The sequence below is a fragment of the Antrostomus carolinensis genome, unplaced genomic scaffold, assembly GCF_000700745.2.
Source record: "Antrostomus carolinensis isolate BGI_N321 unplaced genomic scaffold, ASM70074v2 scaffold17291, whole genome shotgun sequence".
Classification (NCBI taxonomy): Eukaryota; Metazoa; Chordata; class Aves; order Caprimulgiformes; family Caprimulgidae; genus Antrostomus; species Antrostomus carolinensis.
The window spans coordinates 1-17631 of record NW_010293657.1 but is presented as its reverse complement, the minus strand read 5'-3'; the positions used below and the strand labels follow the sequence as shown (position 1 = coordinate 17631).

At 35.9% G+C, this 17631-nt stretch overlaps 1 protein-coding gene across 2 annotated transcripts; it reads right to left on the bottom strand.

The window, feature by feature from the left end:
- Nucleotides 1-8576: 8576 nt before the first annotated feature.
- HESX1 (HESX homeobox 1) lies at nucleotides 8577-15536 on the bottom strand. 2 transcript variants are annotated; one of them, XM_010177365.2, is made up of 5 exons: nucleotides 15432-15536; nucleotides 10693-10951; nucleotides 10369-10574; nucleotides 9942-10043; nucleotides 8577-8934 (listed from the first exon to the last, which is right to left on the bottom strand). In XM_010177365.2, exons 2-5 carry the CDS (start codon nucleotides 10904-10906, stop codon nucleotides 8836-8838), a joined length of 621 nt encoding a protein of 206 aa, XP_010175667.1. In that variant the 5' UTR covers nucleotides 10907-10951; nucleotides 15432-15536; the 3' UTR covers nucleotides 8577-8835. The 2 variants fall into 2 exon arrangements, with proteins under 2 accessions (XP_010175667.1, XP_010175668.1); XM_010177366.1 differs by having other exon boundaries at nucleotides 10693-10775; nucleotides 15432-15530.
- Between the last annotated feature and the right edge of the window lie 2095 nt (nucleotides 15537-17631).

The following is a 17631-nucleotide window of genomic DNA, read 5'->3' as shown; positions in this document are numbered from 1 at the left end:
TAATGTTCAATTTTAAAATAATACTTTTCTCCAATAGAGGCATTTCATCTCAATCAGCTATTAAAAATGCAAATCAAGATCTCCACAATGCAGTTTGAATAAATGCTAGAATTGTTAATAAAGTAACGTTTTTACAAAAGTTTCTCATTTTACTTCTAATCTCAACCCTTTCTTATTATAGCACAATAATTTCCACCCAGACAGCTTGTCCTTTTCCTTCTGCAGGGAAATACAGCGAGGTAGGACAACCCTAACCCGATTCAACAGTCTGTTCTGAAACTCAACAGCATCCTGTGGCCATGTCTGCAAAATTAATCCTAGCACACTAAGAGACCCCTCACTGAGCATAACCTGCCTTAAACCCCTTCCCGTTTAACTGAAGGAGAGCTATTTGCTCAAGCGCTTCAGGATGACATCATCTGTTATTTGAGGCCAAAAGGCTAAGGGTAATTAAGGCTGAAGAAAATGTTTTGAAGATTTTTATAATTAAAATGCATAGAGACACTAGTAACAGACACCGTTACAGAACAATGGGAACATGGCCGGAAGAATTAAAAAAACACAAAACTTATTATTGTGTAACCGTTATGGAAGAAGATGGGAAAGCACTTTGTCAATAGCACTTCATTCTACTCCCACTAAGGGAGATACACAAACAAAATACAATACAAGGGCTGGAAGCATATGGAAATTGCAGTCTTATGTTTATACGATAGATACATAGCAATATGTAGAGAAGAATTTCAAAACATTTTATAGCAGATTTACAGAAGAAACCACAGCAATTCTACAAGACAGCAAAAAAAAAAAAAAGAAAGAAAAAAAAAAAGAGGATGGGCCCCATTAGGAACAACAGTTGTTGCTGGCAGTCCTACCTCTAAAACCAGCTCAAGGTTCTTTTTATCTACAGACTAGCAGATTCTTACAAAACAAAAATTTGAAGCAGTCAGATATCAGGATTGAGTTAGCCACTTATTTTTGGAAAGAGTACGATAAATATTCAGATAATCATAGACTGATCAAACACAATGAACAAGATTTGTTAACGGTTCCATAGAAAGTTCATGTATGTTAACTTGATAAGTTACAATAGATAATTATTTGTTTTCAACAGATGATGATAGTAACAACCACTGAAAACACCACTCCTACTAAACTGTAATTTGTGATAAAACTTATTGCCCAGGACTATATGTTTACACAGGAAACAATGGAAAGATTGTATCAGTTTTCTTATTTAAACAAGAACATCTACAAGAAAAGGAGGTTTTCCATATGATTTACATTTCACAGAAATATCTAGCTATAGCCGACTGCATTCTGAGGGCAATGCTGCCTCATTAGAATGCTTCCCTATGACTTCCTTTCTCTGTCAAAATTAATTAGAGCAATTGCAATTATATTGTCAGACAGCCACATCCTGTGGCTCAGGAGAAGATGATGTCCATAGTCTGATTCAAGAGAATTGCTTTTCACTATATACCTCATATCCAAATAGCTATTTGGTAACTTATACATATTTGAATCAAGAAATAAATTAAAGTGGATGCCATCACATTTTTTAATATTTTACCCTGTCCAAACACTTTGAAACGCAAGACAAACTTCAGAAATGCACAGCATTTAAAGAGCACAATGGAATTTGTTATCCTTCTAATGTGATAAATGAAAAGTCTGGTGGCAGTAAGCGTTGCTGCATGATAAACCTTTGCATTGTCAACAGTGTATTTATTATCACAGATGAATTATATTAGTAGATACTGTACCATAAGTCATTCTAAGTTTTATACTATAAGGAGTGAGTTTCTTAGAATTACTGGCCACTTTGTCAAATGCTTTCTGGAATTAAAAAAGATTCTCCTACTATACACTGACTATATTGGGCAGTCTTATAAATATGTATTCATTAAAGCAGCCTAAATTAACTTAAAGGTAAGATTTTAAAAGGTTGGCTGCCCAAAACTGAATTTCCAAGGTAACAGCTAATTATTAATAAATGTTCAGACTATCAAAAATATTAATCACTCACCAGATTTCCCTAGGTTCAGTTCAATATTGACTATCCAGAACTTCTGAAAATCAGGACCAATGCCAAGCACTTGTATGCACGTACAATATAAACTTGGTCACAAAATTTGCACAACAATTAAAAGAGGTAGTCACCTGCTGGCATTCTAACAGCCTAACTCATGACTGCTGATTTTACTTAAAATTAATAATGTAGGACTGTAATTCTAAAATCTATCCACAAGAGGGCAAAAGCAGCCCAGCATTTTTCTAGGCATTTGAAATACAGACTGTTATCAGTGCTTCTCAAGATTTATGAATTTAAAGTCTGATTTAATATGAAAAAGTAAAGTTTTTAAGATGCAGCTAATATATAGCCAACGATCTTTAATGCAGAATATTTGATCTACTATCTTCTTAATTTCCTCATTATGGCATCATTCACAGAAACTGAATCACAAGATATTAAAATTCCAAATATTAAAAGAATGAGAAATCTACCATTAAAAGATATATATTCATTTTCAATTAATACATAAAACAGAATTTGGTTATCCACAGATAAAAGACCGCCCCAGAATCTAGAAGTTGTGGACAGGCACTTATCACCTAAGAATTAGTAAAATGACATGGACTGGTAAAATAAAAATTCAGTGTTAAAAGAGCAAGAAAGGATTAGAGAAAAATAAGGTACAATAATTAAGCTGGTGCAAGGTTACAGATTATTTTTTAAGGCCACAATGAGATAGTGAGTTTGAAACACACGCTTACATACACAATCTATAAAGCTAACTTTTGTCCTTTTTGCTCCAAATTGCACAAGATTAAGGAAAAGAGGAACAGACCAAACTCATTGGGGTTTCCAGCCTTCACAGTAGCAGAAAAAAAACCTGGTGTAGAAGCTAGGAAAAAGCAAACTATTGGACTGTAAATTGAAGAAGGAGGACTATGTATTTCCCTCTCAGTCCAGGTATGGTATCATATTTACAGGCCATGCATACAGACCTTTACAACATCCCAAGCCAGATGACTATGCCTGAAAATCGGTATCAAAAGCATTATTTGTGTCCTGTTTCAATCAACAGATATTCTGTTTGCTAAAGCACTAGACTTTGCATCAACTGATTTGGAACATGGATCAAAAGACACTTGAAAAAATCTATTATTTCACTGGGGTTTTTTTGTTGTTCTTTGCATTCCTTTTTTAAAAAATTACTTTTATTAAGGCACAGGCAATACATGCCTTGTTCTGAACATCACTAATACCAGCACCATACAACATTCATACAATCAAATATAAAACATACATGGTGGTATGAAAGTCATTGGCAGTTATACCACAACTACACCAAACTCTGTATATCCCTAAGTATTTTTGATCGTGTTCTTACTCATTGCTAATAAACAGCATCCTGCAAAAACATACTAGAAGAAATTCAATGTATTGCCTCTTCTAAAATCAACAAATAATATGATTAGTTTTCTATTTTGGTAGTCAATCTGAAAAAGCAAAACTGCAATGCTAATACTGTGCCACGCTGACACAGCACTTCATACTTTCTGAGATTCTCCTGCTTTGGAAACAGTTCTTGCCCAGGCCAATATCAGCTTTGGGGGCTCAAAATAGGAAGACTCATCTTCCACATTTTCTGTCTAACCCTTCCCCCTCATGTCAGGTAAAGGGACTACTCCTTCACAAAGGAATCTAGAACTGATGGGTCTTCAACAGCCCCAGATTCCTCTCCCTCACTAACAATCCTGTTTGCCCATTATGACCACTGAACTTCCTTTGTAATGCAATCAGATGGGATTCTAGCCCCTCAACATTCTGAACAGCCCCAGCTCCCCCTCACATTATGATAATGACTACTCTTTCTCCTGTTCCATTATCAAATGAGATACTCTAAATAGTTCTAATCAAAGTAACAAAATGCGATTTGGAGTCAAGATGAATCCATGACATGAACAGCAGGACATGAAATAACTTAGGTCAATCACCACTGTTCAAAAGTATTTCCAAAAATAAAATACCTTATATTTCTCATCTAACTGTGTCATATTAAATCCTTTAAAAAGAAGGAACAAAGAGCATCAACCTAACAACTGACAGGGAAACTAAGTCAATCCAATGAATTAAAACAAGTTATTTTACAACCAATTTCTAAAAAGCTTTGATTTTGTGATCACTCTTCAACCTTGAGAGTTTATCTCAACTGTTTAAAATTAGCTTAATTTCATGTTAGGTAAATTGAAGGTGTTTGCAAATGATTTTATGCTACTTTTGTTCAAATCCTTTGTTAAATCCAGTCGCATAAATGCTGGATGATTCTTGAAACCACATTTCCTTTTAATAATATTATGAACACAGCATTAATCTTCTTACATACAACTACAGAAGTCTGGGGTTTTGTTGCTTTAGAAGTATTTTCAATGCAAACTTTTGAAGCACTAAAAAAACCAGATGTACCCACACACACCAGGAAAACTATAACGTGCAGTTTGCTGGTGTGCTAGCTTGCTATTATGTAAGCACAGCCTTGATAAACTAAATAATTGCAAATTCAAAGTTTTAAATAACAATTTAATGAATGGTGTTCTAAATCTGGGCTTTCAATGCTAACACTGGTAATTTAAAGACTAAGTTTCAAACTATGCTTTTACCTATGCTGCAAGAAACACTATTACAATGGAACTTTGGAAGCATTGGTTCTTTGGTATAAATTAGTTTGAATCTGCTTTTAGAACATGAGCATAGTTCATCTTTTTGATGGCTTTAATCTGAAATAGGGGAGGTTTAGATTAGATATTAGGAAGAAATTCTTCACTGTGAGGGTGGTGAGACACTGGAAGAGGTTGCCCAAGGAAGTTGTGGATGCCCCCTCCCTGGAAGGATCCACCCCAGGTTGGATGAGGCTTTGAGCAACCTGGTCTAGTGGAAGGTGTCCCTGCTGATGGCAGGGGGGTTGGAACTGGATGAGCTTTAAGGTCCCTTCCAACCCAAACCATTCTATGATTTTTTTGGACAGCACTGAAGTTTGTGGTTAGAAAAAAAAACTTAGAGACAAGAATTAAGAGAAGAATGTCAACTTAAAACAAATAATTATGCAGCCCAGCAACCTGATTAGGGTCTCAGGCACTGGACTGTTTAGAATGTTTAAGTACTCTTACAGTCAATGACAGAAATCCATTATCACCCTGACCCTAGCCTAAATTGTACCTGTTGTTGGATGTTGACATAACAGCTTGCCGATATTAAGAGGGAAAAGTCATATGACTAGCCAGGTTTTTTGCTAGAGCAGTTTTTCACTATCCTAGTAAATTTATCAGCTTATCACAGGGTCAAATGATCACTGGCGCCAATGCAAGGCAACATGACTGAAGTAAAGGAAGTTGTGGCTTCACAAAGTGTAAGCCAGAATAGAAACCAAGATCAAAACATTTTTGAACACAGTTCCGAAGGGTAGACACACAGAGACACTGCAAGGCACAGTATGCAAAACTGGAACGGGACTGGATTTCAGCATGCTCTTCTGACAGTCCCATCCACTGTTGTTTGGACTGGCTGTGCTGTGGCAGGTAACAGCATATGACATGTATTACCAAGGTAACCTAGACAGCTGCATGTTATCAGGAACTACAAGATTAGAAAATCCTGTGAAATCCAGACTAATATGTTTAAGGTGGAAAAAAAATTCAGCTGTATTTGAAAAAGTGATGGCCACAATTTAAACCCATGCTGGTCAAAGTAGGTATAAATGTCAAGTCAGAGGTTCTCCTTTAACTTGGTGATGCATTTACTTTGGGAAGAACAAGCAAAAGACAATCAAGCGAATAATGCAATTATACTATTAAACTTTTTGCCCCTTGGCACTATGTGTGACACTCTTCGTACCTCACACCAGTCATCCTTCTGGTAACATTTGCTAATTGAGAGCTGGATACTAGGGCTGGTGCTATTATTATTCTGCTGTTATTCTACTTCTCTTAAATTGCTTTGTCAGACTTCCTCACTTGAGACAAGTTCCATTATAAGAGACATTAGGTGTATTTAGGTATTTACCAGATAATAGAGTAAGGTTCTTAGGCATCAATCTGTAAGATTAGTCTAATCCTTGTTTCCAGCAGTAAAGTAGACAATAGTTTCAAATTACCTGCAATAAAGTTAAGCTATGGGCAGTATATGTTTAGAACTCATGCATTCCCAATATTTGCCCTTACCCTTACCAGATCAGGTAGGTATCTGAATTGAGATTCCAATTTCTCTAAAAACTTTTCCTAACAGATTTGGCTCCATTTAAATTATTTTACTTGTGAAAGTTCTCTTAAGTATTTTTAAATGCAGGATACAACAGAAGTTCAGTCAGTAATGTTATTTCCTGAATGCAACAAAGCATGAATAATTAACAGTTCAATATTGGATAAAAGTTTGTTATTTTGACACTAAAATAGGATTTCCAGAAGCAAAGTCAAACAATTCAAGATTTCAGGGATTCCGTAAAAATGAAGGCAATGAGACTGCAAAGTTGAAGACACAAAATAGCAAATACCTGTTGTCTGGTTCTAAAGTAATGCAGCTTTTCAGTAATATTTTTTCAAAAAATATAGAAATTGTTTTTAAACTCTCATATCTCAACTTATCATCCAAAATATCAACTAAGGACTGAAGTCAGACCATCCTTCCCTGTAGCTTTTCCTACATAAAATTAAGTTTTTCCTATCACCCCTTTTCTCAAACATACCTTTCATTCTAAAGGACAGCAGATATCACAGATACAAGCATAGAGAACAGAAGAGCAATACTTGGTTTGTTCATGATATACAGGTACAATGTTATCTCGAAAAATCCTGAATTAACTGCATTTCACAGCACCTTGCAAACATTCAGCAAAACTACATTGAATCATCCATTATAACAACTGAAATGTATAGAGATGTTCAAAGAAAGAACACAAACTGGAGGAAAAGCACAGCATGTTAGAAGAGATAAAGGAATCAAAACCTGTCTGGAAGCAGCAGAGACAAGTCTTTGCAATTTCAACACCTACCTCTTCTAGAGACTATGCTACACTGAACATAGCATGTCAGAAGAAAAAAATCCAGTTTCATTTATTATTAACAAGAAAGTGCAAGTGAAGAATAATCTGTGTTTGCCCTGCTAAAACACTACAAGAATCTAGGGATTTTTTTCCCCCCTTTTTTGCTACTTACATTTAGCCTATATTAACAATGATACGCTGATTTTTATGTCCTCTGTGTCCTAACTGCCTTCCCTGAAGCCAAGTGTCAGACTGTGAATGAGCCTGCTGGCTAAAGTATGCAGATTAGATTTTGGCTCAAATTCTTCCTCCAGTGAATATCAGAGTCATTTGTATAAAGCAAAACTGTTTCCACAAGAAATCTGGAAACCAACATCACAGCTCAGTGGCTAGGCACTCCTTCAATGTGGGATAGTTAGTCTGAGATCTATATTCTGAATTAGATAAACACAATTAAAATGTCATAAGCACTCATGTAACTTCTCTCTGGTTTTCAGAATTTTTCCCTATGTTGGTTTGTTTTTTTTTAATCAAATAAAACCATTCAGCTCACTTTTTTGACTACTGTAAATATAGCTCTGGTTCAAAATAAGACTTATTTTTCAAGTCAACCAAGTGGGAAAACTCAATTAGCAAAGCTTTATGTCTAAATTCGATGGGATTTACTGATTCTTTCAGATTTACAGATTGAAATATTATTTAAAGCCAGTGCTCCCATTGAACCACCAGCCTAACACAAAATGATTTTTTGTATAGACAGCTGGGCCCACGCAGAATGTATCTCCAGTTAAAATAACACTGGCTGAAGTCTCATTGAAGGACACCAGCACTCCAGCAAGTGTTTAAAAGCTCTGCTGAACAAGGAACAGTGTAAACCACACTTACAATGTTACACACAACTCTTCATGACCATGAAGAAATGGGGTTTTTGTATAAGGCTCCCCTTATGCATATTGACTTCAGCCTGCATATCAAACATGAGGATAATTAACTTTCATGTACTGCTTGATAAAAAATAATTCAACACTCTAAAATTAATGGCAATGATCTGGATATCTAGTCTGGTCCGAACTGATTTGATCCTGTGATATGCTGCATTCTAGCATTAAAATAGGGCAACTTCCATAACTGGGACACTCATACCAACAAGAGGAGATATCCAAGTTGAAGTATTAAATAGGCAAATAAACTAAATTAATTAAAATACAATATAAAAATATTATAATTTCCAGCTTCTTTTAACCAAACAATTGTTCAAACCGAACAGTCAGTTGAATACTAGTCCTTCCATCTGAGATAACTTTTTCTAAAAATTATGTTATTTATGAAAACTATCATAATCTTAATAAAAAAACTATTTAAACTCCAGTGTAGCGCACAATCTGGTTTAGGTAGCAAAATCTATTTTGCAAATTATGTATTTCAGACTTTAAGCAGACTTTTTTTTAAAACCATGAAGCTTTGTTACGTCATCTTCAGTTAAGCCACAGTAATTCATACTAGCCAAAAATCTTGTGCAACCTAGGGTTTGGATATTTGTAAACTGCAAAAATATCTAAACTTTTCTTAAAATTTTTATTAAAATATATAGGAAAAGTTCACTTTTTCCACAAAAAAGTAGATTATAATAATACTTCAAGTATTTACAGTTTATTTGAACGAAAATCATAATAAACTTTAAAACCTGGGGATAAAATCATAAATCTCTCATCATTACTTAATAAAAGTTATGAAATTTCCATTAATTCTTCGTGTTCTAATGTAGTACCATAACAGCAAACCATCCTTCTGTCTACTCTAGCAGGCTGGAGGTGAAAGTATTTTTCACCATTAGAAACTGAGATTCTCTGTGTGATCTTTTCAGCTTTGCACGACGGTTCTGGAACCAGATCTAAAATTGAAAGAAAAGGCATGTTTTTCAGAAATACAGCATTGTAAGCAGAATAAGCTTTGAAACTTAAAAATATTCACACAGTTTTACAGTATTTTGTGTAATGGCATTTGCTTGGAAGTTCAATACAAATTTAAAATCTGCAGATGATGGCATGCAGCTACCTGCAATAATTTTAACACCACAGATTAAGAAAATAATACCCTCAGCTCAACTGGAAAGTGAGGACCAGCTTCACTGTAATTAATATAAAAACCAATATTAACTTCAGTGACACTGAATCAGAACCTGGAAGATCCTGTGCATCCGGAATTCACACACAAGTCTTAAGCTGTTACTTTGTCAGCTGCAGCATCAAGCTTCCCATCAACCCCAATACAATATTTGCATCAAAAGCTTAATAAACGTCAAGGTGAGGTTCAAATTCTACTTATGTTTATGGTATGCTGCTTATCACGTTGGGCTACTTGGAATTCAATAATTAAAATTAGATTTTGCTTTTGGCGAGATGAGGACATAGGCTCAAGCACTGGTTTAACACACGTCTGCTTTACTGACAGTTTCACAAAATACTTTGACATTCACACAAATTATTTCAATATTTGTTCCAAACAACAAAGCACATATATGACAAGCATAATATAAACATGAGTTTAAAATGTGGAAGCAAATTATCAAGTTCTGCATATGATAACTAGAGATTAACAGAGCAGATATCAGAAATGTTATAGTGAAGAATACCTCACCAAGACTATGGAAGAAGGTTTAAGATTTCAGGAGGAATTCAGTGGCTTCTATTTCAGAAATCACTGAAGGCATAACACATGTATAAATGGACATTGTTTTAAACTTTTTAAAAGTTCAAATAAAAATCACTGAAGGCATAACACATGTATAAATGTACATTGTTTTAAACTGAGATTATTAAAGTTATTGTTACTTATTTATATAACTAGAGAGTACATACAGATGGAATTACAGAAAAGTTCAAATATATCTTTAATTACCTGGATCCTGTCTTCATCTAAATCTAATTTGCGAGCTAGCTCTTCTCTAATATCAATACCAGGGTAGGAGTTAATTTTAAAAACATTTTCCAAGACTTCAATCTGAGGAGATTAAAACACAATTGTTGAATAGTTATCACTGCCTTCATAGGAGTAATAAAGAAAATAAATACAAAAACCAGTTTCATTTGTTCAACAGGAGACTTCTGAGCAGTGTTCGCACAATTCTGATTCCATGCACAAGCACAGGTCTGCCGAAATTAGCAACATTACTGTTAATTTACGCTAGTTCCTGATTACATTTCTGTCTGCATAGGTACATCATGCCTCAATTAGTAAGCCAAATTAGCAGGCTCTTATAGGCTTCTACCAACATTTTACTAAAATACATTGTTATTTATTTATTAAACACTGAGAAAATCCCTACCTGGTTTCTAGTGAAGGCAGTTCTTGGTCTCCTGCCCCTGTACCAGCTCAGTTCCCGTTTGAAAGACAGCCTTTCAGTGACTGAAAAATACTTTTCACATTTCAAAACTTTTTCCTCTTGCACTGGATTACTGTTAGCATGAAATAATGGATTTTCATAGCAAGCAACAGGGATTTGCAGATGGGGATTACTGTCATCACCTAAAACTAGAAAAAGCAAGCAAATAAGAGCTTAAATTTACTGGTTTTCAGCAGAAACATGAAAATATATACATTTTTAAAGGAGTAAAAGCTTAAGAGGTTACAAAACAGACTGCTGACTCACCGAAGTTAGTGCATGCATCCATCCATGGTCTGTGAGGTTTCACAGCTGGAATGCCATCTTTTTTCTGCTCCAGTCCCAAAATACTTTCAATGGAAAACGAGCACTGTGTGCTTTTATTTTCTACAAAACCAGGCCCTTTCCGAAGATTCTGGGACGCTGAGGCATTAGCAGCACATAGCGAGGTACTGGCCATGCTTTCACCTTCAGCCAGCATAGCATGGATACTGTACTTGCATTTCTCCAAAAGTCCTCCTTATAGCTATGTTGACAAGGGGGTTGGATTTGCAACGTCATTAATTAAAATCTTTTATTAGAAAGTTTTAGCATGTCAATGAAAACTCTCCCACCAAGAGGCACGAGGAGTTAATTGTTTATTTGTTTGCAACTAATTAGCAACTAATGGTGACACTAGGGGGGCCACCAAGAGGGACAAAAAGTGTTATCTCTCCTAACCAGAACATCGACTTAACTTTCTCAAAAGAAGCTGTGCACAAATATAGTACTTCTCTTTTATTTGAAATCATTAATGTATAAAATCAGGTTTTTTAAAAAAAATATACTCTAATGGACTCCACTTACCTAAACATTGCAGCATGATAGGAAACCAGTCAAGTAATAAGTAATCTCATTTAAGTGAATTTCCTTCCAAGGAAATTTAAAAAATAATCTCTTAATGCTATTAGGGTAATCCCGATGAAAATGCCTCTGTTTTTTCATATGCATATGTAATGGTGAACGTGGTCAATAAAACAACAATAGCTTTTGGCATAAGGCACTGTGCAGTGGGTTGGCAATGTTGTTAAAGCTCAGTGTAATTGCCTTCCAAGTGCCTGGATTAGTTAACAGGAACAGTGGCACCAACTATTTTAAATAATTTATGCATTCATTTTTCTTATTAAAATAACTTTGTTGCAGCTTTTTTGAAACACACCATAACTGAAATTTCCTGATCATTCTTTACAACATAAAAATAAAATTTACAGTAAGAGAAATAGTACACTCAAATTCATTGGTTTAAAAACATCCTTCTACTGCTAGATATTCCTTCCTTCTTGTAGGTTTCTAATAAATAGAAACGTATTTAAATACTACAGAACAAACAATTAAATTGACCAAAAATCATGAGTAATGGGGAGAAAGGAGGTAAAGGCTTTGCAGTGAGGTTCAAAGCTTGAAAACAGAATTCCGATTTCATTCATTATGAAGAAAGTACCAACTATAACATTTTTATATTCAAACTCATGTGTCAGCCACACAGCAGTTTACATGTCACATGTTCAAAACCAGCTCTTGGATCAGGACAACCTCTCTACAAAGATTCCTCCTTTTCTTATTTTGGACAAAGCTTTATTTGGTAACATGCAAAAATGAAAACAGTATTTTAATTTTAGGATGCAAAAGTTACCTCCCAAATAAGTTTTAATTTGGAGCATATCAGCACACAGGACTGTGTGCTTTTAGAGGAAAAATCTAGCCCTCTATTTTTTCTTGTTTTGCCGTTTGAGTGGGTTCTTCTGTGCAGACACATTCACACAGCTAACAACTAATATTAAGGAAATAAACAGTACCTCCACTTCGATTTTCTGTACACTTGTAAACAACCAAAGACTAATCTTTAGGAACAGACAGAAGCGGGGAAATTGCAAAGGAAATGGCACAGTCTAGAACTGACAACACTGTGCTGAGGGAGATTCTACAGAGGAACACGCATTGCATATGCGGCTTGAGCTGAAGAATGATGACTTACTGGGCTGACTTTGTGTCGTGCAATGAGACTGTTGTCAAACCAAACTATCAAAAGGAGTGACAATTCAAGGAGTAATCTTATCAAAGACACCTTATCAGCATGTATCAATGGAGCTTGAAGGGACATCAATGTAACTGCAATGACCACCTGCAAGCTATCCTCCAACCATCATCTACAGCCTCAGCATCCACAGTGTGTCACATATAAAAAGCCCAAAGGACCCGTGTATGAATCCACTGCTTGCTGGAATATTTGGTGAACTAGAGGTCAGTGGGAAGCAGAGTTAAGCAAGGGCCTTACAGCCCTTCATGTTTCAGTACAGCTCTTCCCAACAAGGCAACCTATGACCTTAACAAAGCAACAGGACTCATTTTCTTGACTGCAGGCAGTTATTTTGAGAATTCAGACTGCACACCAGGTCCAGTGGTTACTAAAGAGATAATGCAAAGCCTCTTATAGAGCAGTGATTGGTAGATCAGCTTTCTGCCTCTACAGTCTCTACATGGAACAATAGTTTAAAAAAAAAATCCCACAAAACACATTAAGTCAAAAAGAAAGCAATACAACTCCTTCTGTGCTGAACCTGGAGCTGCTTGTAGATTTCTCTGTCTCAAAGAGGTGAAAAGCACAATCAGCAATAACAGAGACAGCCTCTTGAATCCAGAAACAAATGTGGACTTTAATATTACAATAAAACCTCTGAATTATTATAATATAAACAACTAATTTCCAAACACAGCCCAGTATTTTTTTAAAGAACTTAAAAAAACCCAACACAAGCACTGATACAAAACACATTCCAGAAAATATTTATTTCTCCTGAAACAGAGAAATAAACCTGTGTGGTTTAGGTTAATGAAATTAACCCAAGCCTCACAGCTGAGACTCAGATTACCATATACTTCAAGTCCAAAGTGGTAACTGCCTTCATAGGTGTTCTCTTCAGGAAGCTATCAAGACAGGCATATGCGCTGGTAAGATATTTACAAGAGACACATTATCTTCCCAAAGCTAACCATTAAGTTAACCAAGTAATTATAAGCTATAAGTCTTTCTGAGATTGTGGAAGATTGAAAATAACTTCTTCAGGGTAGTCTGCTTCTAATGCCCAGTTGGAAACACTCCTTCTTGCAGAGTTTTTAAATGATTCTTCAGGGGAAAGAGATCTTGGTAGCTCTCAAAAAGAATTTTCATAAAATAGGCTGAAACTAGTTAACTCATTTGTTAGGAACAGGTCAGAAGCTCATCAAATCCTGCCATCTGGTGTTGAGGCTTGCCCAGCTGTTAAATTCATTCAGCAATGTTATCAGAGTAAGAAACTGTTATTGTTAAACCAATCATATTACATTCATTCACTCAATGTTGAATTGAATCAGACCTGGAGACTGCAATGCAGCCACTGAAACACTCGTTTTTAAAAGAGAGTTCACAGCTGCAACTACATGTAGGAACAGAAACTGCCAATTCAGAAAGTCCCAAGGTAGATGCTCACACTGTGCTCTCTGAATTCCTGAGAAATTCAGTAAAATTTAAACACTACAGATTGAAGAGACCTTTATAATGCTAATACAGCACCACATAGCTTAAAAAAAAAAACCAAGAAAAGATAAATTATTCTAAAGGTAAGAAGTTTGTATCACACCAAAATTCCATTATATCCTTGGATGTGTCCAAGGTTAGGTTGGATGGAGCTTTGAGCAACCTCATCCAGTAAAAGATGTCCCAAAGTGGGGTTGGAACTAGATGATCTTTAAAGGGCCCTTCCAACCAAAACCATTCTATGATTCTAAAACAACATACATGTAGAGATAAATCTACTGGAAGCTCTAGCATTCAAATGTTGCTATGAAGAAAAGCTTGCTTAGTTGTAGAAGAAAGCAAAAGAAAATTGTTATCAAGATAAACAGTCAACAAACCTTTCTGTAAGAAATGAGGATGAAAATACATTTTCCACAGGGTAGAAAACTTCAAGTTTTAGATCCAAGAATATCTGACAGTAAAGAACCACATGAAATTTCTCAGAATTCCCACTGAAAGTGTAACTAGACCTTGAGTCTTCATTGAAAAACTGTATTTCATTATTTTGGCCTATTAGAAATTATCAATACTTCCCTTGCAGCCCATATTAAATTACTTAGAGAGTTTTAGCTAAATACCATTGTAGGGGCAATTAGAGCAACACAACAAACATTAAGTTGAAAATCCTAAGTAATCAATAACAGGAGAAAACACTGGTTCTTGGATATGCAAATCCAATCCTCTTACAGCATCACTTACTTGATGAGGCAGCAAACTAATCTCCCTTCCAGATTTTGCACCACTGTTTTTTGCCCAGGGACAGTAAAGTTCATCTGTTTAGTAGATTAACCTCTTGTTCTTTATAGAGATGTGAAGCCACTAAGGACTCTGTTTATATCAGCTGAAGAGACCACACCAAGAGTTCTTGGTGGCTTTGCTCTGAAACCCCAATGCCTACAGTTGCTGCCTTCTGCCATTGTCACCCATCACTTATCCACTTCTAGGTCACCTTTCACAATAGCCTGTGCAATATTTTCAGCTTGTTAAAAAGGCATAAATGGTGTATATATAATCTTTCTTGATTACTTATCAAACTAAAAAAAAATTGCCTTTCATCTCACCTTTCCCAACTGCTTCTTTACCCAACTGCACCAGTACTTCAGCACCTCAGATATTCTGCTGCATACAGCTCCCTTTCGAATGTGTTTTGAACATGAATAACAAAGATTATATTCAAAGCCAACTTCAAACTCAATTTTTCTTTTTTTAGGCAAGAATACCTCAAAACTTTTAATACTAATTTTCCCAAAACATGACTAAAAGCAGTTAGCTGTTTCTTGGCTGAAGTAAAAGCTATCTTGACCCAGGGAGATTAAGTGAATACAGATAAATTCAAGGTAAATCCAAGGGTAGCACTAGCAAGAGTCTGAGAAGCAGTGTACTAAACAATGCACAACATGCAAGTAAAGCCTACCTTACCGAGACAGCTACTTTCACCCTCCAGCTGAGGCAAAATGTTCTCTCCATTAGGGGACACATCCAGAATCCTCTAAAGAGCCCTTGGCTGCTCTTCTCCCTGTTTATGTAGTTCCAAGGGTTAGTGCCCCACATTTTTAAGGCCTCTTAGTAAGTATTTTGCAGAAAGAACCACTCCCTCCCCTCCAATCCAAAAACCCAAACAAACAAAATAAATCACACACTAACAAAAAGTCTACAATGCTGAAAAAAGTGTAATATTAAAACCACACTTATTTGAGGGTTCATAAGGATTCTTCAATTCATTACTATTGAATCTCATCGGTTGCTGTCAAATTTTAATCTCTAAAACTTTTGGATGCCTCGTAACATTTGTGAAAAGTGTTCACAGAAGTTAAGAACAAGATTAGTAATACTTTACAGAATGTTTCAACATACAGGATCTATTTAAAAAGCTGACTACAGATTCCAAGCAGCCCTGGTATACTACAAAATTGTTAGAAAGGCCTCTCCTCTTGCTACTAAAGCAAACTGGATCATTAAACTGAATTGCTAAAATCAACAGAAACAAGGCACGTTTCTATGCCAGCTGAGATATCAAAGCACATTTCTACGTAATAAAGGTATGTTTGTTAGTATTTTGTTTTTTTCTTCTGCAAGACATTTAATTCTCAAAGAGCTGTTCTGTATTTGTAGCAGCTAAAGAAATGTTTGGTTTTTTTCCTCTGCCACTTACAGCTGTAAATATACAAAGTTAACTAAAAGCAATTCTGTTTAAATTCACTATCTTCCTGAATTCTGCTAGGGAAATACATCTTGTAGTACAAAACAGAGAGCATTTCTTACAGAAGACCACGGTAAAACTTAGTCACAAGTAAACTGATCTCAAAACCAGAAAGCTATGCACATACATATAGGTCATGAACTAACCCTAGTGTTCTGTCACGTAATTACAGATACAAGACTGGAGACTCAGTCTTTAAAATCACCTCTAAGATAACTGTATTATTACCCTCATATGACCGGGAAAGAGAGAAGTGGAGTGACTTGCTTCAGTCAGGTGAGTCACCAGCTGAGCTGGTAAATGAACTGATTGAACAAAGCTGCAATTTTGAAATTTCCTCACCACTCCCTACAAAAAAACCTCAAAGCAAACAAACCCTCTCACCACCTCAAAAAATCTCTAGTATTTGCAATTTTTAACCAGCCTTTTTCTTTACCTGCTTTTAAAAGTAAAACATGATCTGATACAACATAAAGAAATGTCTCCATAGCAAGACTGCACAGGAGTTAATCATTTGCTCTGCTGGAGTTCATGTACCACAAAAAGGCAAAACCAGAAAGGGAATAGCCATTTTGTTTTAAGCTGTAATAATAAAGCTATCTAAAAAGTTACCAACAAGCTATTAAAATGCAGAAATTAAATATAATCAAGTAATTTCACAGTCAAACCAGTTTCCAAATTCAAATATGCCGTACAATCTGGTTTTGCTTTTGTTATTTTTAAGAGTGAGAACTTCATTCAGCCTCGTTTGACACACACACAGTATATTTAATCTCTTTTCAAATGAATGGAAGTTTAGACAGATATACTTGATTAGCAATTTGTACATATCCAATGCCCCCTAAGAGACCTACTCTTAAACTACGAAACACTTGACCTGCAGGGATAATTTAAAGTATGATAATTTTGGTCAAAACGTACAAATCCCAGAGGGGAATTCACTAATATGTTGGGTTTGGTTTTTGTTTTGTTGGGGTGTTTTTTAAACAGTGCAGAATGACCTGGTTCCATTTCAGTCAGCTCTCACAGTAGTTTTAAGCATTTAAGATTTGCCACCAACCTACAGCACCAAACTTATCCTGTCTAAGAAAGCAGGGGGCCCACTGAGACTGGTTATACTTGTGCTGCTGAAGGGGAAAAACTGTGGTCAGCAATGGTTTGGGGTTTTTTAAGACACAAAAAGGAACACCAAGTCCTCAGCTGAATCTATCTCTCGGTAACAAAAATACTGGCTAGTTGGGGATAGGAACACTGTTCTGCTAGAAGCCCGGGTGAATGGCGAGGGGCATGGCAGGGATGAGGAGACTTCTCTAAAGGGATGCTGCAGGTAACACCAGGAGAGCAGAAGGTGCTTCCCTCCGGACAGGGACACAGACCCTCGGTCCCACCGTGGTTCTGCCCCCAAACAACTGTT